Source organism: Ascidiella aspersa, chromosome 3 (assembly GCF_963924565.1).
Source record: "Ascidiella aspersa chromosome 3, kaAscAspe10.2, whole genome shotgun sequence".
Classification (NCBI taxonomy): domain Eukaryota; kingdom Metazoa; phylum Chordata; class Ascidiacea; order Phlebobranchia; family Ascidiidae; genus Ascidiella; species Ascidiella aspersa.
Genome location: NC_139449.1, coordinates 33,078,838 through 33,104,849, shown reverse-complemented (window position 1 = coordinate 33,104,849; position 26,012 = coordinate 33,078,838). Strand labels below are relative to the sequence as shown.

General features: G+C 36.9%; 2 protein-coding genes across 5 annotated transcripts in view; one reads left to right on the top strand and one right to left on the bottom strand.

Annotated features, from left to right (window-relative positions):
* On the top strand, positions 1 to 21,613 carry LOC146162576 (putative methyltransferase NSUN7). The gene is made up of 16 exons (XM_083384686.1): positions 1 to 220; positions 306 to 373; positions 876 to 1,036; positions 1,225 to 1,456; positions 1,706 to 1,764; positions 2,037 to 2,207; positions 3,545 to 3,657; positions 4,294 to 4,477; positions 13,179 to 13,306; positions 13,681 to 13,886; positions 15,717 to 15,968; positions 16,659 to 16,948; positions 17,793 to 17,923; positions 18,781 to 18,980; positions 20,048 to 20,181; positions 20,908 to 21,613. The coding sequence occupies exons 1-16, from the start codon at positions 198 to 200 to the stop codon at positions 20,974 to 20,976; spliced, it is 2,421 nt and encodes an 806-aa protein (XP_083240812.1). The 5' UTR covers positions 1 to 197; the 3' UTR covers positions 20,977 to 21,613.
* An 824-nt stretch (positions 21,614 to 22,437) lies between these two features.
* LOC146162575 (sodium/hydrogen exchanger 3-like) overlaps positions 22,438 to 26,012 on the bottom strand; it is a 29,072-nt gene continuing 25,497 nt past the window's right edge. For all 4 annotated transcript variants that reach the window (XM_083384680.1, XM_083384683.1, XM_083384681.1 and 1 more), the window contains 2 exons: positions 25,517 to 25,660; positions 22,438 to 24,690 (listed from right to left, as the gene is read on the bottom strand). In XM_083384680.1, the coding sequence (XP_083240806.1) occupies positions 24,503 to 24,690; positions 25,517 to 25,660 (332 nt within the window). In that variant the 3' untranslated portion in view covers positions 22,438 to 24,502. The remainder of the gene's footprint in view (positions 24,691 to 25,516; positions 25,661 to 26,012) is intronic.

Genomic DNA, 26,012 nt, shown 5'->3' with positions numbered 1-26,012 from the left:
AGACAGCAAAAAGGCGTAGCCAAGTGACAGCCGGCAGACGGTTATTTTATTTAGATATTTCATCAGTTTCGATAATATTTAGTTTTGTTTAATTTTATATGTAGTTAGGGGAATAAGCATCATATATCATTGGCTACTAAGTATTCATTTAATTTGCTGACAGTGTGCAGTAATAAGTTGGAGTAACTTGCTGCAGTATGCCTGATTTAATAAAAAGGATGTAAGTATTCAATCTACATGTTTTGTATATATATGTCTTCTTGTGTTCATCTAGTTTCATTTGTTATTGTTATTTTTTATTTCAGCCGCCGGAGTGTCCATTCACCATCTCAACATGATTCTCTTTTAAACGGCAGTGAGCGTGACCTTTCAGGTAATAAACTTAAAAGCAAATCATATTTATTAAATATCAATATTAAATTTTTTTTACTTTTTAGAGATGATTTTTTATTGTTTTATATGCTATTAAAAAAAAAAAAATTGTCGCATTAGTGTTTTGTTATCATAGTGATTTCAGGGTAAAATCTAATAACCCTGATGTTTGGCAGTAGTGCTGGAAATACCGGCTTTACAAGTGGAGTGGCAAAACTGTTTATATAGCTGTTCAAAGTTTCCCACATGTGTACTATTGTTTCCATTGTTCTTTGCGGAGTGCTTTTTATTTTACAAGTGACCACTTTGACCAGCATATAACGTAGCACCAATGTTGTTGACATGCTCTGAAGTGGAGATGATTTGTAAATCGCAGTTGGCCGTTTATATGTTTGGTCATCAGATCTGTTTTGTGTTAGACTGACTTCTTGACAGCAAAGTAACAGATATCAGTTTTTATAAGTATACAGATACTGATTACTCTTAAATTTTCTTTAAACTAGGGCTGAGTGCCAACCACAAGTCGTTGATATTTTCTGGCAACAAACAAGGAGAAAAGCTTCTTTGGATTAGCGAGAACCCACGACTGCACCACAGTGAAACTGCTGTCTTAAGTACCCCTTTCGGCAAAATGCCACAATGGATGACAATGCAAGGAACAGAGGTATGTAAAAATAGTGTTCAAAATTGTATTTTTTTTGTATTTATATATAACCCTACATTACTTTGGTATATTAGAGGCATATGTTTTTATTTGAGTAACGTTGTCTACTATTTAGTTTAAATATAGTTATTTATGTATTACAACCAAATTTAATTTGCACTACTAAAAAACTTTTATTTTATTTCCAGTATCAGCGCAGAGCCCGTAGTATACCAGATTTCCTTTCTGGCGGTCACTATGGTTATCAGCACCAAGTGTATGTTGCTGCTGCTGAGATTTTTGAACGGTTGGCTGTCCGAACGACATCAGGCGAAGTTTTGGTTCAGTACACCCCTATTGCAATGTTGGCAATCACGCCAGTCTTTGAATCTCAGAAAGTAAAGAGACAAGCTTATGAGCTGGCCTATGAAACTCTTAAATGTGAGTTATTTTTTACCACTCGCTTCATTGTGTTTATTATGTTAGCAATTAGATTACTGGTTTTCCCAAAACCAAATTGCTCTAAATCTTGATCTTGCACAATTTAATACCTTGCATGTTTTTAACCCATTTCACATCTATGTGTGATCGACAGAAAATGTTGTTGACTAATTAAACAAAACAATCAAATATGATTTTGGAAATCTTTTGTAAAGCTCTAACTGTATTTATATTTATATACTTTTTAAGATCAAGAATTGCTGGAAGAAATACTGATTGATAGTGGCTATTTCTTTTCTCATCCCACTGTAAGATACAACTTTTTGTATTTTGGTAATATTTTTTACCAGACAAAATTCAAAATTTAAAATAGTTTTTAGAAAACAAACTTTAACAGCATTTAAAGGTGTGAAAATAAATAGATACAAAGCAATTAAAACAATAACATTTGTATTTTATTTTGAAATTTTGTGCTATTAATTTTCCAGTACACATAATTTCTTTTTGAGTAAACTTATGTCTATCGTGTTTACATAATAATCAATCATACTGTTTATTTTTTTACTGACAATTCCACCAGTCTGATGACACAAATGCCCTGGTGGTTGTCATGCTGTTCGATTTCTTGAATCGCAAATGGGCACCAAGGTGCCGGATTGTTGGCGAGAAGATTAACAAGGAAGTTTTGGACGTGGAACAGGCCATTATGGGTCACCAAGTGCGACTTGCAGCGGCCTTGGCAAGATGCAGGGTAAGAACTCTGTGTTTTTGTTTTAAACTTTTTTAAATAGATATGTTTGTGTACTTTCCATAAATATATACAAACTTACTTTATGGTAAAGTACAAATATTTTTTTTGTTTGAGTCCTATTTTTAAAAAAATAATAATTTGTGAAATTCTTTGTTTTTTGTGGGGTCTAATAATTTTGTGTAATTTTTGACTTTTCTGTAAAAAATGTCAAAGTTTTGCAGACAAATTTCCACAAAAATATTACATGCTGCCTTTGTTTTAATGCAGAGTAAGTTCATTTTTTGTTGAATCCAATTAAAAACAATAATAATTTTGTACATATGTTTTTTGTCTTTCCAAATAAAAAATATTGTTAAGTTGCTTCAGACAAATATAAATATACGGCAACAGGATATGTGTGTTGTCTCTCTAAATTTCAATAGACTTTTTGCCTCCAAGCTTGTAATTAAAAAAAAGTTCAAAAAGTATCTGTTTATTGAAAAACAGACAGCACAAGAAATTGTCTTATTTATCTGCGGCACCCTCTTATGTAACTTACGTCACAGGAAAACAGTTAAGTCGCTGACCAACAATAACACTTAAAATTTTAAATCCCTATCTTCTGTGCTTCAGTGGCAAATAAGTCCCACTTAGGGCACTTCACAAGTGTGACTGGTTTTTAAATTGGTTGTTGTTCAACTCACTGAAAAATAGTTAACTGAAAGTTTTCTATGACTAATGTTGTCGTGTGTGTTGTTATATAATATAAATTTACTTTCCTACAGCAAAAATCATTATTTCCATGTTTCACAAATGTTTAAAGGCATTTTTTGCCACCATATAATTATCATTGTGGACTAACGTTTTGGTGTTGTTGAAATTCTATATATAAAATTAAAATTGGCATTGGATGGTTGTTTCACTACCTTTACCAATGGTTCTTAACCATTGGGTTATTACCTCAAGGCCAATTTGAAATTTTTAGGAAGTAGTTTTGCCAAACATACGACATACTGTATTCAGCTTCTAAATATCAAACAGTAGTCCCCACCTTCGAAATAATTTAAATTTCACTGCTCCTTTATAAGCAAGTATTTAAAGTCATCCTGGTGTTGTTAATTTATTAATTAATTGCAGATTTTCTTCTAGGGACTCAAACGAACAAATAGGCTTAAGCGAAAGAGTTTCAGCCACTTAAAATGTTTGGCGTCCACCAAAGCAAAACCTTGCGTAAAATGCTGAGAATGGCTATGCAACATTTAACTATAATGATTTTTACTGTAATCAGGGCATTTACTTTAGCTGGTGGGCGTTTGTCGTGTTGATACAGCTACCAGCAATTTGCTTCTTTCAACCAGGTGAAGAACCAGTCTCTGTCCATTGATTACATTCTACCCGAAGCTGTCCGTCAACAGGAAAAGTGTGCATCCTTCTTGCCGCAATATGCCTGGATCAACACGACCACAACGAGGTAACCACAATGCGCTGTACATTGGGAACTGTTTTCAGGCTCATGTCAGTTAAGAAATTAAGATTGTTCCAGTTGTACTGCTGTGAATGTATGCCAATTTAAACGCACGATTCTAAAAGAAGAAAAAAGACCTAATGATATCACTCATGGTATTTCATTGGTTTTTACCTGAATCTAAAAGTTTAAGCTAAAATCATATAAAAAAACGGTTTCAGTTTGTTATATATAGTGATATAAAAGGTGATAACGACTTTGAAACGAAGCATTAACTGTGTTTTAATCTCCAAAAAGTGATAAATTAGATAAGAGACCATTCAGGGTTTTACCTAACTATAAAACCCTTAACTATTTATGTTGAAAAGGACGAATAATAAAAAATGTCCAAACCAAAACTTGAAAATATACAGTTTCAGTTTTTGTGGCAGTGGTAAAAAAGCCCAAAAACATTTTGCTTTAAAAAAAGTTATCAATAAGCTGAGAGAATATGTGTTTTACCTATAAATACAAACCTTCCAACTCGTATTATTAGGAAAAATAGCCGAAAAAAATTGTAATACAGTCTCAGTTCGTTTTATGCCGCAATGTAAAGACGACAACAGTTTGCTTTAAAAACAAAACCTTAACTGATTTTTATAGTCTCGAAAAAGTGATCAAGAAACTGAGAGACAATCACTACGCCGAGGTCGAGGGTGTGCTGCCACCTAGGGGCAAGTTCTACCAAGTCGATTGCCATTGTGACGACGTGCTGCTCTTTCCACGTGACCAGAAGGACGTGCTGAAGTGCTTCGACATGTACACAAACGGCGAATTCGTTTTACAGGTGCCTTTTCCAAGCTGCATTTTTGACAGAGAGCTTAGTTTATGCATGAACTAGGATTTCCAATTTTTTGAACCGGTTTACGTTGGCCGCGTGTTGTGCAACATGTAGGAACGTCTAATTTTATCGGATCGGCGCCGATACTCGGTACCACACTGTAGAAACTGTGGTATTGTAAATGCAAGTAAAGCATTGCAATGAATTGAGAAGAACTCGGCTTATATAGCACGTAAAATCAATTAGCATTCCAGCACAACAATACGCAATAGGCAATACATCGTAGTGTGCGAAATTAGTTACGGCAAGGAGCGAAATACATTACATTAGTAAACATTTCACAACAGTAACTGTACTCGTCCGCTCCTGGAATTGTATCGATGTAGTTACAATAACCAAATAATTTAGGCATTAGCGTTCTTTCGTAACCCAAACAGGTTAAGTTGTTAAAAAATCCCTATCAGCCCGACTAAATTCGGTAAGCCTTTTTTATGCGTAGTTTGTCAGGAAATAGTACGATAATAGATTACAATAACCAAACTTTTTAACCCTAAAAATTACAGAGTTGTTTTACATAGTCTTGGTATGATTTAGTTTAACCCAGGAATTCTTAAAGTTTTTTTCATGTTCCTCCCTAACAAGCGGAAACACTGTCAAGTTTTATGCTTAGGTTATTGGCCTAATAGACTCTTTACCATACCAAACATTAGAGTTAAATGGCTTTTTATTGCATAAAACCGATGAAAAACCTTTATTTTATTCCAGTTTCCTACCCAATTCCTCCCTTAATTGAAAAAATTTCCTTCGCAAATTAAAAGAAAACTTTCTAAGGGATGTGGCTCGTAAGCACACAAACAAGTAAACTCCTTTAAGTGTTCAAACCGAAAGTGACCAGGCGTATAATCGATTGTTTTTTCACAAAAAAATGTAAATAAATAAATATATATATATATATATGTATGTATGTAAAAGGACATGTTTTCATGGAATTCAAAACCATTGGCAGCCGGTTTCTGCTTGTTGATCATGACGCATATATCAGTTCCTATAAGTAAAGTGAAATACACATGCAAACAAAGTATTGTAATAAAAGTAATAAAAACACACGAAAGCCTAAAATAAACTGACGTTTCAGCCAAACCTGACCAGTTGTCAAGTGCATGGTACTACAGGTGGTTATAGCTAGTAATTTGCAGACTGTATTCTAAAAAAACTCTTCTTTTTCCAGGTAAATAAAATTTAAAGTTGAAATTTAAAAATTCCCGTTTACCTTTGCCAGCTTTTTTCAAATCCTAAAAAATTACAAGCATGACATTCTAAACAGAAACTTCTCAAATATTGCATATTGTTAATTTCTTTTTTATTATTGTAAAACATACGACATATGTGCATGCAAGAAAACGTTTACTTATTTCGTTCAAATCCTTGTTCTATGAGTAGTAACAATCAAAAACACAAAATATTAAAATAAGCACTTTATTCGTAATTTTTTTTGTTTGGCCTCATAAATAGTTTATGGCGTTGCTGGTTTTCACGGGGGTACGTTACGAACAAAGGACATTTAGAAATTGGTTCCAAAAAGTTTTGCAACCAGCCAAAAAGTAAAGAGTTGCAAACCTTCCTGTTGTTGTCTTTGTATTGCTACTTAACAAAGCCGCGGAATTCTCGTCAAATGGCCTCTGACGCAAATCCGAAAAGCCCCACAAAGCCGCAAACGCTACAAGTTGTTTTTGTTTTGGTTGGACTCTTGGTCGCTTGTTTCTCTCTCGTAAGATGTCCTTGTGAGGTTGCCGACTTAAGATCTTACGGTCTCAAACCTCAAAAACGCGTTTTTAGATTTTTAGCGGTCGAAATTAAAACCAATACATGAAAAAGCACGACACGAATTTTTGCGTTACGCACAAACGCGAAAAAATAGTACTACAAGTTGTGGCTTTGGATGGCCTTTCTAGGTGTAATTTAAAGGGCCCTGGCGCTCGTCGTTCATTCAACCCGACAAGGGCTGGGCAAATATTGACCTGAGAACGAGTGTTGATTTTGCCATTGTGCGCTACGAATCCATCATGACCGCCCTAACAACCGCTTAGGCTCTTCATCGTGCGACTTGCTTTATTAAATTTTAAGGCTTGGTATTCAAAAGGGACTTGATTTTTATTCAATAAAATAAATATAAAATAATATAAGGTGTTTTGTTGTCTTTTGTGCTACACCAAAGTCTTATTAAATACTAAAGCGTATTTAATAAGTTACGAAATGTTCAAGTAATTTTGATTTTTAAAATTACAAGTTAAAGTGAGAAAAAATATTTTTGGCAAAACCCACTCAAAAGTGTCACATCATTGTCTTTCAATTGCCTTATTTTTTCAAAACTAGACGTTTTAGCTCTTGTCCATCAAATGACTGTTACTATTCAAGCTAAGTTTAAATCAATAGTAGATTCCTACACGTGTTTAAGTGTGACTATCTTGAAACAGTCCAAATCTTTTTATTATTACCCAAATCAATGTTGTGTTGTAGCCCCTGTTCCGAACGTACATCTTAAACAAAGTCTAAATCCCGTGATAGGCGTCTGTAAAACGTTTACAATGCTCCCTTTACGATCCTTGTACAAACAAGTTTCCATTTGTGACTGAATTATGTGGGTCTTGTTAAAGCCCTACTTACATCTGAATAAGAGGAGGCCTTTACCACTATATCTTTGTGTTGTGTTCTCAGATTAACTGAGTGCGTTTACTTTCGAGTACAAGTCTAACAAGTAGCAAGTTGAAGCGAGCACGTTTAGATAGCGCCACGAATGCAAAACAAGAATCAATGGCGCGATAACACGTAATCACTGAAGCGTAAAAGTACGTGGTAAACGACGATAAATAATAATACATAACACCTCCCCCTTTACTCTTTAAAAAGAGTAAAACATATTATTGACACTGGGGAGTCTCTTTGGGGTTGCGAAGGTAATACCCCTTTGGAGCACGTATGGGCTCCAACGCACCTCGACGAACATCATCGGTATCCGATGAAAACCTTGGCTGAAGTTGATCCAAATGCCGTCTCCATGTAGGACCGCTGGGGATGACCTTGACATTGAAACTTCTTTCGCCGAAAACCTTAACAACAACAGCAGGTACCCATTTAGGTTCCTGTGTGTGCCGAGGCCCAACGCAAAGTGCGTAACACTGGGTTCCAACTTTAAACGTATTAAAGCCGGGGCGTCGGTCTCTGTTGTTGCTCTTGGTTTGCCTTCCCTGAGCCACATGTGCTGGAGAAGGTAGAAGAACATCAATCCTGGTACGGATAAGACGTCCTGTCAGCAATTCGCTGGGTGAATAACCACTTGCCAATGGCGTTCGCCTATATTGCATTAAGAACTCTTGCAGTGCCGCTCGTGGTGGCAAGTCGGATTTCTTTAATGCCTGCTTGAAACTTTGTACAAGCCGTTCTGCTGCTCCGTTTGTTGCTGGGTGGTAGGGAGCTCCTGTTTGGTGAATGATCCCTCTCTCTCTACACCAACTTTGAAATTCCTCCGATTTGAATGAAGTGGCGTTGTCAGACACGATGGTATGAGGATAACCAAAGTGCGCGAAATCTTGTTCTAAAAGCTCTGTAGTACTACGTGTTGAAACTGAGCTTGTTAGATGAATACATGGATATTTAGAATAAGCATCCACTAGCACTAACCAATTACTACCCAAAAAATTAATAGCATGATCTATATGGACTCTGCTCCAGGGCTTTTCTGGAAGCATCCAAGGGTGATTTGTCATTTTCTGTGGTTTATTTTGAAACACACGACAAGTATGACAATTATGACATGTTTCCATAATATCATTATCAATTCTGGGCCAATATACAGCTGTGCGAGCCAACTGTTTCATTCTTTGAATCCCAAAGTGACCCAAATGTAACAACTTTAGAACAGGCGTTTGTATACTGTGCGGGATTACCAATCTAGCTCCGTAGAGTAGACACCCATTACATGTTGAAAGCGAAGATAATATTTTTCTAAAACTTTCCACAGTATAACTACTATTTTTACCTGATCCTGGAACTACCTTCTCAGGCCATCCTTCTCTTGTATATCTCATCACTGTGGATATAACAGGATCTTTTGATGATTCTCTCACCAAAACGCCGGGATCTGTGGGGTTCAGTTGCATGCTGACCACTTTAATTGCATTTACCACATGGGTATTCTCCTCCTCTTCTTCTTTGTCAAAGTCCAGATCCGGTCCAACAGGCATCCTACTGAGTGCATCAGCGTTTCCATGATGACCTGTTTTACGATATTCAATAGAATAATTATATTGACCAAGTAATAATGCCCACCTGGCCAAACGATTGGCTGCTAAAGCTGGAGTTGCTTTAGTCGGTCCAAAAATAGCTAATAGAGGTTTGTGATCAGTTACCAATATAAATTTCCTTCCATAGAGGAATTGGTGAAACTTTTGCAGCCCAAAAACAATGGAGAGTGCCTCTTTTTGGATTTGGCTGTAGTTTCTCTGTGTCTTTGTCAGCGTCTTAGATGCGGTCACGATGGGACGTTCGCTGCTATCTGGGAATCTGTGGAACAAAACTGCACCGATCCCTACGTTAGATGCATCACAAGAAACCCCTATTTTTAATGAAGGGTCAAAATGTGCCAGAACAGTATCTGCACATAACATTTCTTTCAAATTGTTGAAAGCAGCCTCTTGGCTTTTACCCCAATCCCACTTAGTTCCTTTACGGGTAAGCCTGTAAAGAGGTTCAGACACAGTAGCTAAGTTTGGCAAAAACTTGTTATAAAACTGAACACAACCAAGAAAAGAACGTAGAGTAGCTAAGTCTTTTGGTGCAGGCATTTTCAATACTGCACTCACCTTTTGTCCTTTTCTAATTCCTACTTGTGACAACGTATGTCCAAGATATTCAACACTGGGTTGCGCAAACACACACTTTTGTTGTTTGCATTTCAATCCTCTGTCTTGAAGTCGCTGCAAAAGTGCGCGGAGGTTTTGCAGGTGTTCTTCAGCAGTTGACCCACTTACCAAAATATCATCTAAATAAACAGCTACACCTGTTAAGTCAGAGGTTAGCTGTCCCATAATTTCTTGAAAATATCCAGGCGCAGAACTTATTCCAAAAGGAAGTCGCTTTTGAAGTAATACCCCTTTATGCGTACTTAATGCAAGCCTCTTTTGGCTCCGTGGACTAAGTAAAATCTGGTTATAGGCATCAGCCAAATCAATTTTACTAAAACCATGTCCACCCCCAAGTTGGCGCATTAAATCTTCAGGTAAGGGAAGTGGTTGCCGATGGATTTCTAATTGTGGATTTACAGTAACAGAATAATCCCCACAAACACGAATAGGTCGGTTTTCCTGTCCCGGTAATCGCTTTTTCCACACAGGCACCACAGGAGTCCCATAATCATTAAATTGAGATTTCTCCCAAACACCTTTTGCTATACCTGCCTCATAGGCTTGTGCCAGATGTTCTTGTAATGCAAAGGGCACTGGTCGAGGTTTACAAAAAATAGGCTTTGCATTAGTTTTAAACCTAATATCAAGTTCAAAATCTTTCAAACAACCCAATCCAGGTGTAAATAAATTCGGAAATTCATTACAGAGCTGTTCACATGCAAGTTGTAAAGATTTATGTGAACCACTGATACTAACTGGCGTAACATTACTAATTTTAGATTTACAGCCATTCAGTTGCATCAGCGCATCAATAGATATCCCTAATTTAGAAATTCCACTCCGACCCAAAAGATTAAGATTAGAAATATGGGTGACGATAAATTTAACTGGAACATCAATTACCTTGCTATTAGCACTTACTTGCCTTGGTTCGAATACACCAAGTGTAGGTAACTTGTGTCCAGATGCAGACTCAAAATACAAGTTGCTTTGATATAGTGTGGGTTTGCCAAGCTCTTGCCATCTTTCTTTGGAAATAAAATTCTCACCAGCTCCAGTGTCAACTTCAAATCTAAATGTGCGACCATCAATATTGACTTCTTGTTGCAGTTTGCCAGTTGAATTAATAGCTTTGACGGTTTGCAAAACACTGCGCTTGGTGATGGATTTCACTTGGCTCTTCTTCTTTTTGAAACAGACAGATTCAAGATGTCCTTTATTTTTACAAAAATGACATATAGAGTTTTTGTGAAAGCAGGTTGTACCTGAATGACCCTTTCGACCACATCTACCACATGGTGGACCTTTGACAAAATTACGAGAGGTCTTCACTTCCACATTTTTCTTTTCCCTTACAACATTTGCTTCAACGGAAGGGGTAAATATGTTGCCCATAGCGGTCTCTTTTGCCACTTTGGCTGCATCTTCAGTCTCAAGAGCTATTTGTATTGCCTTGGAAAATGTCAGCCCTTGTTGCACCTTGAAAATAGCCTTTAAAACTGCTTCATTTTTTATTGAACAGATAAACCTTGTACACATGGCATCATCTTGTGGATTCTTAATTGAAGCAAAATCGCATGTAATAGCATCTTGGCGAATTCTTGCTGCCAATTCATTTACACTTTCGCCGGGTTTCCGATGCATTTCACTCCAGAACTTGAACCGTTCTCTAACAACAAACCTTTTTGGGTCAAATTGCTCTGCCATAAAGGTTATGATATTATCCATAGTGAGCTCATTGATATCTTTTGATGGTTGTTGTTGGGTTGCAAGATTCTGTAGAAGCTTATACACAACTGCAGACTGGTTAGTCAAAAACACTTGTGGTATTTTATTACCAGGAACAGAATGTGCACCTACAAATGTCAAAAACCGGTTGTAATAATCTGTCCACAGTTCCATGGTTGGTTCAAACTGGGCAAAATTTGGCACCGTGCTGATTGGAAATGAAGCTTCAGGCTGGGAAACACTTTTGCCAGCTGCAAATTTTTGGAGAGTTTCCATAAAGCTTGCCATTTGCTCGTTGTTTCTGGAATATTGTTCATCCAGTTCTTTTCTGTGACGTGCCTTTTGTTCCTCCATGTGTCTACTTATGTGTATCTTCTGCTCTTCGAGCTGAGCAGCAGAATGTGCCTTTTGTTCCTCCAATTGAGCAGCTTGCCTACTTATGTGTTTCTTCTGCTCTTCGAGCTGGTGCTTGAACAGTTCCACTAGTTCTTTAGTAGCCATTTTCTTTTGTACTCTTTTTCTTCAGTAAACTTTTATTTTGATCGCGGAGATTAAAATAAATATGCAGATCGCATGGATCCCATCCTCGTCGCCAATTTGTTGTGTTCTCAGATTAACTGAGTGCGTTTACTTTCGAGTACAAGTCTAACAAGTAGCAAGTTGAAGCGAGCACGTTTAGATAGCGCCACGAATGCAAAACAAGAATCAATGGCGCGATAACACGTAATCACTGAAGCGTAAAAGTACGTGGTAAACGACGATAAATAATAATACATAACACTTTGTGTGGCCAAAACATGACAATTCCCGAGATTTGTGACGCCTGCGCACAAAACTTGAACAGTAATTTGTGTCCTGACCTCAGACCCAAATCTATTGTTGGTTCACAAAAAGTCGGATATTGACTAAAACCATGAAAATGTTTTGGCAATAAAAAACGGATAAATTTGCCGTAAGGCAGCAGTTGTGGCGCCGTTAATACACCGCATAGCAATTGAAGCGTCGCGATGTATAAACAGTTTACAGAAGAAACACAGGAATGCATTTCCCGTCTACCACTCCTTCTATTAGGCCCGAAAACCTATATTTTGACTCAACTGAGATGTCGCTTTTGGGGATAGAACAACATGAAACAGATTGTAAAAGTAAAGTTTGATAAATCTTTTATAACGCGCTGTGCCTTTGGTTACATGCGCATAACTATACTAAAATAATATTGGAGGATGTAATACTAAATTACATGGGATTTTTTGGCAAAGCTTAGTTAGGAGACACAAAAGCTTAGTTAACTAGTAATATTTGTCAAAAGCAAACGTACGTCTACGCGAAAAACGTGTTTGCAAAACCTCAAACGCAGATAAGGTGAATTCTAGCAAAATTCGGCGATTTTACAAGCATCTTTGTTTCCTAAATGTAACCTTTTTTGAAAACTTGTTCAAAACTTTCTTTCTCTGTCTATAAAAAAAATGAAAAAAAAAATCTTTAACTTGGCAACAAAATTGAATAGCACGTTTTCAACATCCTTTCTTTAAATAAAGACGTTGCCAATAAAAAGGACCATGGGAGGATCAACTGAAAACGGTTATTTTGTACACAGGGGTAGGCTACCAATTAGCACTATGTAAAAATTTTAATTAAACAAAGTCTATTCACGGCATTATGTTAGACTTAGAGGTTTCATTTTAAAGCCCTCACAAAAACAATGCAAATATTTCTACTGACGCCTAAAACTTATTTCCATGTACACTAAGGTCAAAAACTGGCCTAGGGAACGAGTTTAGAGGATTTTCTGAGCTTATCCACTTCGTTGCTATTCAATGAAAGTACCAGTCTGGGATCGTTTTGCTTTTAAATTTTAGGCAGCTGGTAATAGCACAAAATTAATAGAGTAAAACTATGCATATAATTAATTGTGAAATATTGATTTTTTTTAATTCGTAAGCAGTACCGTGGTCAACAGAGTCTGCCTATTGTTTTTTGGGCCACTAATGATAAATAGTGGGGAATTCTTAGTATTGGTGTAGTTAAATTTAATGGCAGGCCACGAAGTCACGAATAAGCTGTTGTTATACGTTCAGGACAAGACGAGCAGTCTGGCCGTGAAGTCGGTGGCTGCTCTGCTTACAGAGGACGACGAGTGCGACTTGCTCCACACCGACGTTTTGTCAGGACTCACAACCGCGCACCTCGCCGTCTATCTGCACAAGTAAGTTAGAACAGATTCGGTTGAGAGGCTCAACCTGTCTCTGTAGGGATGTCCGATAATATCGGATCGGAGCCGATACCCGTTCCCGAGTGGTAGTATTTGTACTCGTCCAATACTAGGGTCGTATCGTTACCGATCCGATATCAATATAATTCAGGAACTTAAGCCGCAAATTTTGCCAAATAACCATTTAACAAGTTCTTTGAACGTTTCACTTTTACAAAGAAAAAAAAAAAACATTACTTACTTGATCAATAAAAGGAAAAAAATTGTCAATCGGGTTAATTTTGTTTTTGTGCCACAATAAAAAAAAAAAAAGATTGGAAAATGAATTACTTTTTTAAAAAAGTCTTTTATTTTTCGACCGACTTTAGCGTCACAAGAAAACGCGTCGAAGCGAAGCAGCTGATGTACGGGAATCCCCTAACGCGCAACTCCAACTTGCTGCTGGAAGGAAACAGCGAATCAAATGAAGAAACTGATGATTCGATGCGAAGACCGACCGTGTATGCTTGCGGAGTGCGAAGTGACGCACACAGGGAACAACTCAATGGACTGCTGAAGCAACTCGGATTGAAAAGTAAGTGTAGGGAATGTCCGATGCTTACGGCCGCCTAAACCAGTGTTTCCCAACCTTTTTTACACTAGTGCCCCCTTGGGCTCAATATTATTTCATATCGCCCACCCTCATCTTGTTTTACAGTAAAGTATTATATTAATCGTTGTCTAACATCATATTGTCTTCACTTTCGTTTCGATAAGCTGTCAGTCATATTTTAGGTTGTCTAACATACATTCACTGTGGGAATTTATAGATACATTATTTCACCAGGTTATGTCATTACCAGGAAAATTTAAATCAGGGGTCGGCAACCTTTTCTAGTCGCCAACCAAACTCAGAAAGGTCTCCGTTGGCCGCATTGTTTCATCCATACTACTAATGAAAAGTGTAATAAAGCTGCTTTTAGGAAACGCGTTAACCTTAATAGATAGTGCAGTGTTTGTTAATCTTTTAAGTCCGGGCGCACCTGGCGAGGGAAGCGAGCGCGATTTTTGGGGGTATACCGGCATTTCTCTTAAATTTCCTGCTAGTTTTTGTTATTACATTGCCAAAAAAATGTTAAAAATATATGTGTAATATTTTTAATACGTTTTCCGTTTTTCCGTGACGCACTTGGTAGCCTTCCACGGTGCAACGGTAAAGAAGCGCTGATCTAGTCCAGAAACAGCTTCAAAATGTGTAAACAAGCCGGACGTAGAAAGATCATTCGCGCGAAGCGCTAAAATTTTTCTACCGTACTAAACGTAAAATAGTCAAAAAGTATTTGAAATGAACTCATGTCTAGTTGTCATAGGGGCGCGGCTGGCCGAATCCGGCGGCGAGCCCTGCTTTAAATATACAAACATTTTGCCGCGTATAAAACGGTGAAACGCAACAAACAACTTAATATAAGAAAGCCAATTATTACGTAACAATGGTCGGGAAATTACTACAAGTTCGCAGTACGGAAGTTGCCATAAGGCTAAAAGTTACCTACAATGCTGTTTGTTACTATTTTTATGTGAACCTTTTACAAAATTTTGCCATCAGTACTTTCATGTAACGCCCCCTTATGTGCGTTCAGCGCCCCCCAAATTAGAAAAAGACCCAAAACGCCCCCTTGTAAGTCGCCAACGCCCACAAGGGGGCGGTACCGCCCACGTTGGGAACCTCTGGCCTAAACCGAATGACGAATAACTATATGGTCGAATTTAAAACATATCGAAAAATATTTGTGATTTATTTTCAAAGTATTATGTCGATACGTTTAAAAGGCATAACAATAAAGGAGACTAAATGGTACGCAGCAGTGTTGTAAACAAGTAAATTTTAAGTCCCAGTCAAGTCTTTTGCAAAAATAACAAGTCAAGTCCCAGTCCAAGTCATCGGTTGCGCAAGTAAAGTCCCAGTAATTTCCTTATGAGAGCAAGTCAATTTCAAGTCATGTCATTGACATAAAAATGAAACGTTAAACTAGTAAAATTGGTAAACTCGTTCGATTATTATAAGCAACAATTTAACTAATAAAACAACACAAACGCAATATACAGCAATAAAAGTGTTTAATGTACAAAACAGAGATAAATTGAGAACAATTTTATAAAAAAACAATTAATTTTATCCCAAGTTATTTGATAAAATGACTTAAGTCCAAGTCAAGTCATTTGTCCAAAAGACTTATGTCAAGTCTAGTTATTTTGGTCAAAAGACTTAAGTCAAGTCAATGAAGTCAATGACTTAAGTCATTACAACACTGGTACGCAGATATGAATTTCATTCAACTTGCAAACATTCGAGTCTTACCGCTTTCATACCAACCCCCCACTGTCAAACAAACAGTCGATTTTACCTAAAAACAATTCCTCGCAGACGTGAAGTTGCTAAACGACCGCTTCGAGAACCTGGACCTAAAGCGCGACTCTCGTTTCTCGCGCGTCAAAGTGGTGTTGGTGACTCCGCAGTGCACGCGCACAGCCGTCGCCAACCCGGTCGACTTCATGCTGAACGAGGGCGACAGCGAGAACTTCTCTGTGCTGCGCGATCTCTCGCACGGAGAGCGACACAACCGAGCCACAGAATGCGGAAAGTCGCACCTCGAGGTGCTAAAGGCAGCGCTAAAAGGTAAGATTTTATTTAATTTTAGACTTAAAACAACCCACTATACGTGGATGTAATTTGTTCGATATGCTGTTACACCTTTGTGATTTACAATTTGCGGTCTTGTCGGTTTCGAATTTGGTTTTGCGCATGCGCAAGTCGGATTCGGAAATCGGATAATCTGAGTATGACGTTTAGCCTTACTTGAGTCCCGAGTCCGACTCCGACCTGATTTTTTAAAGGTTGAAAACTAGGATACGAGGTGAAACGTATGGATAAAAAATGAACCTACAGGTTTTTTTTATGTAAATATAAACTGCGCTTTGGAGAAAAATTCTCATATTTTAAACAAGATGCTACAGTGGAGAACTTTTAAAGAAAATGTTAAATGCCTTATGAAAATGATACCTTTTTAACAAAATAAAAGGCCGATCTAATAGAATGACATGCATATACCTGATCCTTAAAGGGAAAATAAAAACTGCACCGGATGACTACAGAAGGCATTTTTTTTTTATAAAAGACTAAAAACTGCGTTCTTAATCGTTAAGCCTAAATAAAATTTTTGGATGTGAACTTAACGAAATTAACCTTAAAATTAAAAATTGGGAGAACAAAAATTAAGAAACACGAAAGGAGTAAGGAGTGTTCGCAACCAACCATCGGTGCTATCCATTTACCAACGCAAACGACTCCTCCATTCTTTCCACTTAGTGCCGAGCGTCCAGGCAGTGGTTTACGCCACTCGCAGCATCCACCCAGCAGAAAACGAACAAGCGGTCAACAGCGCCACCCGATGGCACCGTGACACGGGGGAGGGCGCCCGGCCGTTCCGGGTCTGCCCGCCCACGCTGCCCCTCACCTCCAATGACGTCAGAGACGGGGAGAGGGAGACTGTGGTGGTCCCTAGAGGGCAGAAGGCGCAGGCACTGAAGCAGAATTTCCTGAGGATGCGTCAGACTCCTGGGATGAATGGATGCTTCATTGCTGTGCTTTCTAGAGAAGTGAGTAATGGCTGCTGTTATCAACTGTTGCCTGGGTTTGCTGCCACCTCGGGTCGCAGACATTTCAAGTTGGCTATAGTTTGCATTAGGAATGTCCGAGAACTTGACATTTTTTTTCGATACCCTAACTTGAGAGGTGAGTGTGATCGCTATTTTATAAACTGTCCCCCGTATTTGTTTTTTTTTTATGCTGCTATGTAGGTTTTTTTTTATCCAAAAATCGAAATATCGACTTCATTAGTGTGTGACTTATTTGCATTAGCAAGCTTTTGGTGCTTCTGTGGATTGTGGCCAGTTCAAATTTTGACTGGATCCACGACCACTTGTATAATTGAAAAGAAAATTTTGCTGTTGATTTACATTGATAAGTTTTTGCTGTTATTTTAGTTCCTATTGGCCAGTATAAAAGATCAAAAGCTTAGAATCAATCAGTTTGCAGTACTTTAATTGGTAATTTTTTGTTGGCAAAATTTTCCTTTTTTGTTTGGCAAAATTTTTCAACGTTTAGAGACTTTTCTCTCGTCCTACCCAAGATGGCTAGTTTTTGCAGTCGTTTGGACTTAATAAGGTTTCGCCCTCTCTTCATGATAACAAGTTTTAATAGATAGCGATTAAACATTGGCAAGGTTTTCGAATTCTTTAATCTAGCAAGCCTAGCATATTAAAATTAGTTTAAATATCTACACAAAAAAGTTTACTGTTACACATCTTTTTTTGTTTGTTTTAAAATAACAACAGCTTATCACTAAAACAGGCGTCATTCTTAAAAAGCTGTTCTTAGCAGGATCATGGGTTCAAAACACTAAATTCCACCTTAATCAGCGCGATCGTTTGTTATAAACAGTTCGACCGGAATGACTCGTTGGCGGCGAAGGACATCTTGAAGAGGGCAGCGTTGCAAGGACTAATCGCTCCCGTCAGCTCTATACCGAAGAAACAGGAACCGGTGCGGGTCAAGAGCCCCCCTAAACAACAGTAAGTGCTTGCGTTACCCATACCGAGCTCTAGAATCTAATATTTTGAAGAAGGATAAGGTGATTAGTAATAACCGGTTCTATGTATTACCACCATTTGAAATTTATTTTAGAGCACAGATAGAAATTAGTCATTTTTTAACACTGGATTAGTGTATATATATATATATATATATACATTTATTAAATCTGAATTAAATTGACCTTTTTTTGGTGAGGTAGGAATAAACTATATTTAAAACGTTCGAGGTCATTCTTCTTTTCAACTACGACAGTGTAAGGCACTTTTTGTCGGGTAATGTACGCCTGGTTTATCCAAACCTCTTCCCTACTTTTCTTTTGAGTTATTTTTGCTACATTTTTCATGAAGTATTGTTTTATTAGTGTAGTAAAATGAAACAAGATAAACGAAAAGTTCAGGCGCACAATAAGTCCTATAACAGTTTAACAAGGCTAGGCATTTAACTAGAAATCCCGATTATACTCTCAACTGCAATTTTGCGTCCCGCTTATTCCGTTCAAGGTGCACGTCGGATTTTAAATTTGGGTAACCTGAGTATGACGTAAAGTCTTACTTGAGTCCCGAGTCCGACTTCGACTTCGAATACTAGATGGAACAGAGTTTTAAAAATGCATCTATAAGTGCTTTTTTAAGCTTAAATATGAACTGCATTAAAAGGTGTTGTATTTTAGGAGATGTAATAATTCGCATAAAGGTGAAAAAAAAATTGTATTTTAAACTAAATGCTGTAGTGGACTCATCTCCGTTTTTCATTGAAGTTCATTTGAATTCAAGATCTTAAGAGGCGAAAGAAAAAGTAACATCAGAAATAAAATTCGGAAAACTTTGTTTCACAGGGAAGTGGCGAAAGTGGCTGAAGAGCCCCACCCAGCGGAGAAGGTGAAGCGTCACAAGAGCAAGGTAGGATTCGGGAAGAAGATCAAAGCCACCAGCTCCGGAACAAACGCTCCGAAGAAGAAGCACGGAGCCAAGGTGGTAGAGTCGGTGGATGTTGACAAGATGTTGGAATCTTATAAGCGGGAGGCCGCTGTTAAAGGTACCTTTGTGTTAAACTGCCTTGTTTATTAAATGTTAGTTGGTTTTCTTAAGCAATCTAAAATTCAAAAGCAGAAAGGTGCGTGGTATAAATAATGTTAGTTATTTAGGTGTGACTACGTAAAAGTGGATTGCGCAAAAAGGCGTTGCGTAAATTTTCCATATTTATATGTTTGAAAATACTTAGTTGTATAAGTGTTCGTTTCTTTGAGCTAAGCTGTTTAATTATTTGTTGTTTATAGTTTATCTGTTTAAATATGCGTTGCCTAATTTTCTAATTTTTTTTTTCTAATTTAGGCTGTTTAAATGCTCTTTGGTTAAAAGTGGGTTGTTCAACTGTTAAGTTGCATAAAAAAATATTGTTTAAATTTGAGTCGTTCAGATGTGAAAGCCTTATAATTAATCTTATGAAAAACTTTGAATGTAAATAAGCAAATGCAATATTTTTTGGAAGAGGATAGTCCAATTGTACTAGTTACTGGGTTTTTGGGGAAATTAAATCAATTTTTTTTTATTGATTCAAGTTTTTGTAGCAAAATGACGGTATCGTGGTAATAAATCCTTATTTACAATTTAAGCAGCACGTTTTGCAATCTTAGAAGACTCTTGACATAAAAGTCAACTGATTCATTTATTTTTCGTTTTTGCTCGGGGTAAATTAGTTTTTTTAGTGAACCTATTGACTAAGAAGAAATTGTAATACTCTTTTGTTATAAATGCATGAATACCTTGTATTTGTATATATCCTAATACTACCACAATGCCTAACTTTTAACTTGAAATATGATACGATACTTAACTCCTGCTAAAAGAAGCAGAAATAATTCAGTGATATGTATATTTTCTTAGAAGTAACCGTTGCATTTCAAAATTATGTAACATATAGTTATTTTAGAAAATTAAAAAAAAATGCTTGCCCTGTATAGGTTTTAAGTGCTTGCTAGAATCAACACTATCTAATCTTGAATGCCTGTTCTCCCCCAAATATCTAACGCTAAATATTCAGAAGCATGAAGTGTGCATGTCATTGTCGGTACTGTTACCGTTTTTTTTTTGTGAAAACTTTAGCGACAAAATCGGGCGAAATGAACCAAGTAAATATCAACCTGGAATTCCACAAAACCTCGTCGCTTCAATTTCCCGATTCTCCGTTGAGCAGCCACAGGCAACGATCGGCAAGTAAAAGTGCAGTCAGCGCACAGGTACATCTTAAATTCAGCAGGCGGATGCTGCCACTATGAACAGCGACCGACTGGTCTTGCTTTTTAAGCAGCAGTTTAGTCTGCAATTTCGAACTAAACACAACCAGCGGAAAGGGGACCCTTGTAACTGTATGTTTAAAATGTGAACTTACACTGTTAAAGAACGGCCCTTTTGAAAACTCCTTTAAGTTTGACATAACAGGCTAGATAAATTATATAATTTAAAGTTCTGAAATATGTTCTTAATATTTTAAGTTTATTACCGTAATAAAAATGTTAAGTTTTAGACTGTTACTTTGTATAGTCCACCTTAACATATGCATGGCATCCTCACTATTATATAATTACCACATAAGCATGAATGAAAATTTAACAATTAAATCAAAGCCTTGTTCCACCGTGAAAAGAAGCTTGCATGTTTCTGTCTATAATCTAATGATCGATAGTCTGTAAATATGCAGTAAGTAGTAGTATTATCTGTATGATTAACAATTTTAAGACTTGAAAATCCCATTAAATCAGAGCACGTTAGCACACCGAGTTAAATTATTGTACAACCTAATTTGATATTTCTACATTATAAAAACTAGGAAAATGACAATTTTTTGTGTAAATAATGTTTTAAAATAACTAGGAAAATGACAATTTTTTGATAAAAAAATGTTTTAAAATAACAAAGTTTTCCTAGTAACGATTAAAACAATTATTGTTTTGCTTTTTTACCAGCAGATGACAACTGACGTGGAAAGAATGCTTCAGGAACTTACAAGTCCGTCCGCGACAAAGCGTACCTAATTTTTACCGCGTTTTTGTGTTCATTTTCGCTTCAAACTGTTGCTGTACTTAATTCGGGCTTTGCTTTTTTATGCATGACACGGGTTTTAAGTTCATATTTTATTTTATTTTGTAGCTTTTGGACGTAAATTCAGGTGCTACGCCTTTCTGCTCAGTTTGATTTTGGTAGTTGCTATGTGTCTTGCAATTTTGTCACTGTTTTTCCCTCCATGCTACACACAAATTATAAACACACAGCATTTTACATATTTTTCTAATGTTTTTAAACCTCAACGGTAAGCACACATGACAACTTCGTTTTTACTACAAACATAAATATTATTCAACTGCGTGATTATTATCATATTTGTTGTGTTTTATCGTATGCATTTTGTTGTTTTTGTCTGCAAATGTAGCATAACATAGAAAGAAAAAAGTAATGTTCATGGCAGAAAAATATTAATTTTTAATTTTTTAAAGATAAAATATTTGAATAAGTTTGTTGTACAAATATATATTCCATTGTACAGCTGCTAGAAGTGTTCGATAGCAATTTATTGAGACCTCTGCTGTATAGTTGCATGTAAACAATGTTGCTAGAGTTCAATTGTTCATTTTCACGTTTTTTTGTGCATACTGTTTTGTTCAGGCTACTGCGTTTTTGTCGTTACCAATATATTTGCTAAAATTTTACTTGTTCTTTTGCATGAAGTTTACCTAGAAACAATCTAGTTCGGTTGGGGCAAAAAGGTTACTGAACTTTTTTGTAAATAAACCTTGAGGTTGTTTTAAAATAGGTAAAATCTGTACAATTTAACCTCAGCTAAAAAAAGCTTTACTTAAAATATTAGGTTTAAGATCATATTTGTAGACCGGTGGAAACAAATTAGTAGTGCTGGGTGAAACGTTGAAGTTTTTAGAACGTTTCTGTAAAGGAGGGATTTTTCAAATGTTTAATTTATGTGTTAAATCTAACGGGATGTATAATATTGAATATGTAAACGTGATTCATTATACAAACAAAGCAGATACATGTTTTCAATCGCCAAAGATGTTTAATTAAAGTAAAACATACGTACAATTTTTTAGATTCAAATCAACTCGTGCAAATTAAGAGGTAGAAGAAATACACCAAAAATTCCGTTTTTCAAAACACAAATATTTGTTAAAACTGATATAACCTGGCCTGAAACTTTGCTTAAACTCCTTTAAACTGGGTATTATTGATGGTAAAAAAGGAAATTTTATTCCTAAATTAAATGTTTTAATTATTTTGAAAATGCGATTTTTTGAAAATTCATTATTTAAAAAGAAGTTAAAAAAAACTTAGCTTTCAAATTAAATTTGACTATAGCGAATAACGTACCAAACTGTTTGTAGCAGAAAAAACTCGCAGAAAAATAAAATCAACCTCGAGACCTATAAATGAACTTCCTTTCATAACATGATCGGCAACCAAGTACATACGCATTGATTTTGCTGCTGAGTGGAACTTTTATTTTAAGCAAGGAAACACAAGAAATTAGTGCTTGTGCCGGGAATGCTTTTGTCGTCCACAATCGAATCCCAGAAAAAAGCAACAAAAAAGAAAAAAACAACGACAACAACATAGATTTTTCACGAATTATTGTAATTGGAATTTTCCTTCGAGGAAAATGGATTGCGAAGTATGTAAAGCTAAAACTGCAATTGCTAAGTTTTAAGACAGTTTATAGATATATAAATTATTAGTTTATATATTAAGCCACGGTAAATACAATTTATTTACAAGATAAAACAAGTATTTCGTTATAAATTATCACTTAAATATTTACCGTCTTCGGTCTTAACTGTGATGATAACTTTCCCATTAAAGTTAAAAATGCAAGTTAAGCAAAATTTATTTAAACCTTTTAAAATCAAAGAAGCCAAAAAAAGAAGGAAAGAAAGACTTCGCTGGTAAACACGCAAAACGTGTAAAATTGATGGCACACAATAGCGTTACAACATAAATTCAGACTTCCACGGATTTCTAAATTTAACTCAGAAATTACTGACACCCGATTTCCCATTATTGGCTTTGTGACGTTGTAATACAACAATCGCAAACGATTTGAACATAAACAAAAGCTAATAAAGGTTCCATTCGTTTCGATACTGGTTAAATGAGCTTATTAGCGGGAAAACGGTGATAACAAGTCCAGCCAAAACTAGATTGGCGTTAGATTTCTAAAATAAAAACGCGACAACGCATAAGCACGAGGAAATATATTAATAGCACGCAGAAATGATTGTTCACCAGTGCATAGCTAGTAGCTGCAAGCAATAGGATAAGCTTCGAAATCAATTAGCGCACAATGTGAAAAAGTGGATATATATATAGTTATACTTTATAACGTACTGTTGACACAAGTTGCAACTCTAATCTTAACAGATTTGCACGCAATTGTTTTTTAAATAACGCTTTAGAAAAAAAATAAGCAAAGTATATCAATCTACCCCAAATTTACCCAAAAAAATTACAAGTACCCCCCCTGAAAAAAATATTTTTAACCCTGTCCTTTTTAGGCATTTTGAAACGCACACTTCACAATGTCAGAAATAACGCGAATGCGTAATACACCATTGACGGGCGGGGAAAATGCGTATTGAAGCAGAAAAAAAAAACATTCTAACGTTGTAAAGTAGGTTTTGAGATCGGTTTAAAGAAAATTTAGGGCAATGCCACTTTTAAGTCGGCGGTAAGCAAGCTTACATAGTTTAATCCGCATGATTTTTTTCATAAACTTGACCGATTTACTGAAAAATCGGACAAAAACAAGATTCGTTATTTGTTTTTCAGGCTACATAATTCGACCATTCGTACATGTAAATTGCCTTGCTTGGCGAATAGTGAATACGTGGCACGATAAAAACAGGTTATTGCGTTGCCTGTTAAAAAGCGAATCATAGCGATTATCGCGCCTGCATTCAAATAAGCTTAAACTCGGCACATGTTTCCACCCTGATGTGTTACGTTCCTGGACGTTTTGCTAGGCAGCAAAGCACGGAACGAAACACAAACAAAAATCATGGAACGAATCGAGGATGCAATGTACAAAAGCAAACTTAACTGGAGCATACGTTCAGAGGGGTTAAAATAATATCCCACACTTTTTTAACTAAATTAGTCAAAAAGCCAGTTTAAGGCGATTTTAAGTTGATCTATAATTTTTTTTTTGAAAATTTAGTTTACTAAAATACTTTATAATAATTTTGTTTTTCCGGTAAACAAGATTACAAAACAAAATGACTTGTGTATTAGCAGGTATATTGTGGCCAGCGTTAAGGTTCAAGAGTGGAAAGTTGAAAAAAAAAAGGCTTAATGTGGATCGTACGATCAGAAACGATGGTATTTTCAAATTGTGAACACCCCCCTTTGGTCCAAAAAATACATTTTCTAAAGCTGAGGCGTTAGTCGTCGGTCGGCGCAGTTTACTTTAACGTGACCGCGGCGTTGTGAAACCGTGTAAGTGCAAATTTACCGTCGTTGCGTCACAATCACAACAATCAAAATTGTGACGTCACACTAGACTTTGTCCTCCGCCATCGACTCCCATTGTTCGTTGACGATGCCAGAGGGCGCGTTGACCTCCACCCTCACAATGGGAGCATCCATTTGTTCTTCCTCCTTCCCTTGGTTGGTCTCGTCTTCTTTCTTCGGATCATCTTCGTCTTCCCCGTATTGAGGGTGGTTGTCCATCCAGGCCGAGTGCACTGAGAAGAGATAATGTGAATGAGGGTTATAAGAGCTAGCTGCACGTTAGGGTCACTTTGTACACGGTTTGTGTTAACATCAGGGCTTGTTCGCCAAGACTAGGAGTCGGACTCTTAAGCAAGGAGAAGTCGGTTTTAAGGCCGCAAGGTGTAAGGTCAGGAAACCAAGCTTAATGTGAAGGGTATAAGAGCTAGCTGCACGTATTTGTCATTTGGTATACAGTTTATGTTAAACCCAGGGCTGCGTAGTCAGACTCTAACTCGACCTAGTATAGGTTTATTTAAGGCCACAAGGTACAAGTCAGCGTTTTTTTAGTTGCGGGCAAAAATCAAACTCAGAAAACCGGGCGGAAGTTCAATTTTAACTGTGCAGACTTTACGCATCTCATTACAAGAACCCAAACGACTGTCAATCAGGGATAATACTAGGGTATTTGCATTTAAAAAGAGGGCCCAGCTACATGTTAGACCACTCGATGCAGCACCAAGATTTAAAAAAAAAATTTTTTTACTTAGTTAAAAATGGCCCAAAAAATATGAGGAATGGCCCCGTGCCCAGTTTGTGAAAAAGAGTGCGGGCCGAATGCTTAGCATATGACCTCGTTTTACTTAACCAAAAATATCTAAATTCACACAAACTTAAAAAAATTGATATCGCCAGGTTCAAAAATGGATAACACAGGTGTAAAGTCAGTGCAGCGAACAGTTGGTGTCATATTATACCCCAACGAGTGGACTGCTGAATATCTACACAATCTTGGCCGATTATGTCCCCTCCTTGAAGGCAATAAAATACAACTAGCTCTTCTTCATTTATTTTAGTTACCTGCAGGTGAGGCGGGTGTGTTATGCGGGTCGCACACCACACTGTTGTCGTTGCACCTCCAAGGCAGTGCGCGGTCAAGCGCGACCGATTCGTCAGCCTTTTTGGGGCTCTCTTCCGCCGCTGGTGGCTCCTCGGCCCCGTCCACTGAAAAGGGCGGGAAACGTTTCGCAGTTAGAAGTCTGTACTTAATTCGGCGTGGCTTTAGGCGTTTTTGCGTTTTTCTTTCATTTTGCCTTTTTGTAGGGATTTTTTTTCTCTCAAATTAACAGATATTATACGACATTAAGCGGTGCAAAGTAATTGGACATCGAAACACGAAAAGCAGGTAATTACTGAACGGTGCATCTTGCAATGAAAGTGTGTGTTTTTATTGAATCCTTCAGCAGGTTATGTCACGAAAACGTTTTCATTAAACTTTTCGTTGTTCGATCAATGAAGAAATCGACAAGATGATTTTGTAGGTTTAATTGGCAGCGAAGTGTGTGGTAAGGTTTTC

Coding starts and splice junctions, on each gene's coding strand:
- LOC146162576 (XM_083384686.1), top strand. CDS start 198: ATGCCTGATTTAATAAAAAGGAT. Junction 1,765..2,036: donor ATTTCTTTTCTCATCCCACT/GTAAGATACAAC, acceptor CAATTCCACCAG/TCTGATGACACAAATGCCCT. Junction 15,969..16,658: donor GCTAAAGGCAGCGCTAAAAG/GTAAGATTTTAT, acceptor CTTTCCACTTAG/TGCCGAGCGTCCAGGCAGTG.